At 42.0% G+C, this 5413-nt stretch overlaps 1 protein-coding gene across 1 annotated transcript in view; it reads left to right on the forward strand.

Moving 5' to 3' along the window:
* ANKRD52 (ankyrin repeat domain 52) overlaps window positions 1-4809 on the forward strand; it is a 39165-nt gene extending 34356 nt beyond the window's left edge. The window contains exon 36 of the mRNA XM_031065529.1: window positions 4795-4809. Coding sequence (XP_030921389.1) covers window positions 4795-4809 — 15 coding nt within the window. The remainder of the gene's footprint in view (window positions 1-4794) is intronic.
* The last annotated feature ends 604 nt before the right edge of the window (window positions 4810-5413 follow it).

Below are 5413 nucleotides of genomic sequence, written 5' to 3' on the forward strand. Positions count from 1 at the left end.
GCCACAGCGCCATCGGCCTGGACGGCTGCTACTCGGAGTGACCTCCTCCTCCTCCCTCCCCCGGCCACGGGTGACCTGATATCTTTATTCTATTTATTTAGAAATTCTATAAATATAGGGCACTTTAAAGGAGAACAAGACCGGGCGGGCCCAGTGCGGGGTGGGTGAGGGTGGGTGGAGGGGTGAGGCCGAGAGTTCGGGGTTTGTGTGGTTCCAGTGGGGTCAGAGCGGTGCCAGGCTCGGTCCCTGTGCCCAGCCTGGGTGGGCAGGGCCTGGAGGGGCAGGGTTTGGGCTGGCACGTTCCTGGTGCCCTCCCAACCTTCCCTGGCTGGCAGGATTGGGGCTGGCACATCCCCAGTCCCATTCCCTGTGCCCTGCATGGGCAGGAGGTGGAGGGGCAGGATTTGGGCTGGCACTTTCCTGGCATGGAAGGGGCAGGATTTGGGCTGACAGGATTTGGGCTGGCACTTTCCTGGCATGGAAGGGGCAGGATTTGGGCTGGCATGTTCCTGGTGCCCTCCCAAACCTTTCTTTGGGCTGGCACACCCCTGGCATGGAAGGGGCAGGATTTGGGCTGGCACAAGTCAGGTTCTGTTGGATTTTTCCCTTTGGGGTTGATGGGAGCCGTTTCCTCCCCTGCATTCTTGTTTCCTTCCCTGGGTTTTTGTTTCCCTCCTGGCATCTTTGTTTCATTCCTGGTGTTTTATGTTTCCTTCCCAATCGTTTTGTTTCCTTCCCAGCGTTTTTGTTTCGCTCCCAACATTTTTGTTTCATTCTCCGTGTTACTGTTTAATTCCCTTTTTTTTTTTTTGTTTCATTCCTGGTATTTCCTTCCCAACATTTTTGTTTCATTCCCAGAGTTTTATTTCATTCCCAACATTTCCTTCCCAAAGTTTTTTGTTTCCTTCCCAACATTTTTGTTTCTTTCCCAATGTTTCATTCCTGGTGTTTCATTCCCAGAATTTTGTTTCCTTCCCAATTTCTTTTTTATTTCCTTCCTGGCATTTTTGTTTCATTCCTGGTGTTTCCTTCCTAACATTTTTGTTCCCTTCCCAGAATTTTTTGTTCCCTTCCCAACGGAACAAAATTTCATTTCGGTTTTCATTTCATTTCGTTTCCCTCCAGGAATTTCCTCCCATTTCCACCCCCTGTGCTCAGCTGGGATCACAACAAACCCGAACTCTTGGCCAGGGTGGGAATTTGGGAATTTCTTTGGGGATTTTGGGGATTTACGTCCAGCCAGGGTGGGAAAATCTCCCCTCTCCTCTCCTCGTGCCCCCCCCCCAAAAAAAACACTTGAAAAAACCCCAAATCTACTGTACCTGGCACACTAAAAACCCTTTGGCAGCTGATTTTAGGGAAAATGAAACGGGTGCCCCACTGGAGCCTCCTCCCCACACCAGGCACTTTAGGGATTCTGTTGGTTTTTCATTTTTTAGGGTTTTTTCCCCTCTTTTTACCAATTTCTCACCTCCTAAAAATTGCTTTTTTTTCCCCCCTTTGCTTTGTGTGACCATTTCCATGACAGAGTCAGTGTTGCTTGCTTGCTTGGTTGATTGTTTATTTTTTTTTTTCTTAAAAAAAAGAGAATTATTTCTAGAGAAACGAGCATTTACCCTTTAAAAAAAACCAACAAAAACCATTTAAAAAAATTCTAATTCAACATTTTAGCCTTTCCTAAGGAAACAAATGCACTTGCAAGTCCTTTTTCACAACCCTGTGTTGATTTTTGTTTTTATTTTATTTTGGGATTCAGCATCCTGACAGCTTTTGTGGACATGAGTGGGATCTTTGTTTTTTGGGTTTTTTCTCATTTTTCATTTGAATTTTCATTTTTTGCCAATCCTGGTTATGCTGCAGGTTCGAAGCATCCGAGAATTTTGCACTGTTGGGGTTTTTTGGGTTTTTTTTTTGGTTGGTTTTTTCTTGGGAATTACTGTAACAACATCAAAAAACAAAATTTTCCCTCCTTCCCACGAATCTGTTCAAGCCAAAGATGGGATGCAGAGAGGAAGGGGCAGCAAAATTCCAGGAATTTCAGGAATTTGGGGAATTTCGGGAATCTCCAAGCTCCTCACCCCATAGAAAAGGGCATTTCTAGAACCAAAATTCGATTTTTTTTTTTTTTTGGGTTGCTTTTTATTTCCTTTTTTCAACCATTTGGAGATGAAGGGTTGGGAGGATCCCCTGGCACTGTAATTTTATTTTTATTTCTGTTTTATTTTTTGAACCAAAGCCAAACTTTTGCAAACCAAATATGAAGTTTTCGGGCTTGGCCTTTGGGTGAAAAGCACATTTTTCCTTCAGGGCTCCCCCACCCCAAGCACTCAACAAAATCCACCCTGGGGGAGCTCCAGGCACTTGAGAAGGGCAGAATTTGAGGAATTTTCCCTTTTTTTTTGGGATAAAATCCCTCCCTGCTCCCCCCATCCCCAAAAGAAACTCTGCCCCTTTTTTTGCACCGGATACCTCAGCTCAGAACCAGAATGAACTCGAGACTTGAATCAAAAAAACCACAAAAAAATCACCAAAAAATCTCTTTTTTTTTTTGGAAAATCCTTTTCCTTCTTTTGAAAAACCCGTTATCTTTTTTTTTTTTTCAAAGAATCTTTTTTTTTTTTCAAAGAATTTTTCCTTCTTTTCAAAGCATTCTTTCCTTCTTTTAAAAGCATTTTTTCCTTCTTTTAAAAGTATTTTTTCCTTCTTTTGAAAGATCCTTTTCAGTTTTTCAGAACATCTTTTTCCTTTTTTGTTGTTTTTTTTGGGAAAATAGTTTTCCTCTTTTTTTTTTTTTGAAATATCTTTCCTCTTTTTTTAAAAAATCTTTTCCTTTTTTAAAATATTTTCCCTTTTTTTTTTAATATTTTCCTTTTTTTTTTTTAATCTTTTCCCTTTTTTTGAAAGATCTTTTTCCTTTTTTTTGGCAAGATCCTTTTCAATATCCTACCGAGGAGAACTGGAAAAAAAAAATTAAAATAAAACAAACCCAGAGAGAAATGTTTACATTTTCCTGCAGCTCCTTCCCTTTTCCCAGCAGAAATTCCCTCAATCCCCCTCTCCCAAAGCCCTGAGCCCTCCCAGGATTTGGGGATTTTTGGGGATTTTTTGAAGGATTTTTTGAGGATTGAAAGATCTTTTCCCTTTTTAGGGAAGATTTTCCCCTTATTTTGGAAGATCCTTTTTTCTTTTATTGGAAGCTCCTTTTCCTTTTCTCAGGACATCTTTCCCCCTTTTTTTGGAAGCTTTTTTAGCTTTTTTTCCCCTTTTTTTGAAATCTCTTTTTCCTTTTTTTTGGCAAGATCCTTTTCAATATCCTACCGAGGAGAACTGGAAAAAAAAAATTAAAATAAAACAAACCCAGAGAGAAATGTTTACATTTTCCTGCAGCTCCTTCCCTTTTCCCAGCAGAAATTCCCTCAATCCCCCTCTCCCAAAGCCCTGAGCCCTCCCAGGATTTGGGGATTTTTGGGGATTTTTTGAAGGATTTTTTGAGGATTTTTGGAGCATTTTTTGGAGGATTTTGGGGGGATCTTTTGGGATTTTTTGAGGGATTTTTGGAGGATTTTTGGAGGATTTTTTGGAGGATTTTGGGGGGATCTTTTGGGATTTTTTGAGGGATTTTTTGAGGATTTTTGGAGGATTTTTGGAGGATTTTTTGGAGGATTTTGGGGGGATCTTTTGGAGGATTTTTGAGGGATTTTTGGAGGATTTTTGGAGGATTTTTGGGGGATTTTTTGGGGATTTTTTGGAGGATTTTTTGGGGGGATTTTTGTCGAATTCCCACATTTCCAGGATGGGAATTTTCCCATTTCCGTGGAACACATCCCTGCCCTCTTTTGGTGTCCCCATGGCAAGGAGAGCATTTGTCCCCATCCCCTTTTTTTTTTCACCAGCAGCACGTGGAAAATTCTGCTTTTCTTATTTTTGGGGTTATTTTGGGGCTAATATTTGGATTTTTGGGGTTTTTTTTTTTGTTTGTTTGTTTGTTTTGCCCACCCCTCCCTGCTGTCCCCAAAAAGTGTCACCTCTGCTCAGAGACAATCAATGCCACCTCCAAAAAGGGCTTCCCCACCCCTTGAAAAAATAATCAGAAGAAGAATGAAAATAAGATGAAAAAAAAAAATATTAATTAATAATAATATTCGTGGTTATTATTAATTAATAATGATAATAATGAAGGGAAAGGAGGTTCCAGCAGCGCATCCCAGAGGGGAGAGGGGTGGGAAAAAAGGGGGGAAAGTTTGTGGCCTTTTATTTTGGGGTGTCCCAGTCTTGTTCTCCTTTAATTCTGTATCGTTCTCGTCGACAGCACAGCTTGACAATTTAAGTAATAATCAAAGTGTTTGGTAATAATTAATTGCATTTATTTTGCTAAACGAGATTGGATGATTTTTTTTTTTTTTATTAATTAATTTTTTTTTTTTGTGATGTGCCCAAGCCTCTTTGTTCTGGCATTTCAGGCAGCACAGTGCTTGTTTAAAAAAGAAAAAAAAAAAACACACAAAAAATACAAAAAAAAAAAAAAAAGGGATGGAGGGAAACTTCCGCTGCCCTCTCCCCCAAAAATCCCAAATTTTCCATCCCTTTTATGCCAAAGTCAGCAAAATTTCTTTCACTTTCATCCCATTCATTGCTTTGGAACACTCAGATTCTTTTTTCCCGACCTTGTGGGAAAAAAATTTAAAAAAAAAACCCAAAAAAAAGGAAGTTTCTCTCCCACCCTTTGGTCCAAAGCACTTGCTTCAAGTAATAAGCACTTTTGTTAAAAAGAGCATGAGTCTGGATTCCCTTTAGCATCCCACGGGATAGAGAGCAGCAAGAGGGAGGTGAGAGTGTCTTTGGCTTTATTTTTTCAGTTGGAATTTAAAAGAGAGAAAGATGAAAAAAGAGAGAGAGGGAAAAAAAAAAAAAAAAAAACAGAAAAGTAAAAAAAAAAAAAAAAAAAAAAACAAAAAAAGAAACCCAACAGCACAAAAAAAAATACAACAAAAAAAACAAAAAAAAGGACATTTCAGAGTCCCCGGGTGTTTTTGCACTGCCATTGCCCGAGCGAGGGGCGCCGCCCCCTGAGCCATAGACCCTGCGACAAACACTGAATGTACCGGGGACAGCTGGGGACAGCCCCGGGATAGCCCGGGACAGCCTGGGGTAACCTGGGACAGCACGGGGACAAGCCAGGGACAGCCCCGGGATAGCCCGGGACAGCCTGGGATAGAGAGGGACAGCACGGGGACAAGCCAGGGACAGCCCCGGGACAGCCCGGGATAGCCCGGGACAGCACGGGGACAAGCCAGGGACAGCACGGGGACAAGCCAGGGACAGCCTGGGATAGTCCGGGGACGTGCCGGGTTAGCCTGGGGACCGCCTGGGGACAGTCAGGGCTAACCCGGGATAGCCCGGGACAGCCCCCGGG

Source organism: Geospiza fortis, unplaced genomic scaffold (assembly GCF_000277835.1).
Source record: "Geospiza fortis unplaced genomic scaffold, GeoFor_1.0 scaffold492, whole genome shotgun sequence".
NCBI lineage: Eukaryota > Metazoa > Chordata > Aves > Passeriformes > Thraupidae > Geospiza > Geospiza fortis.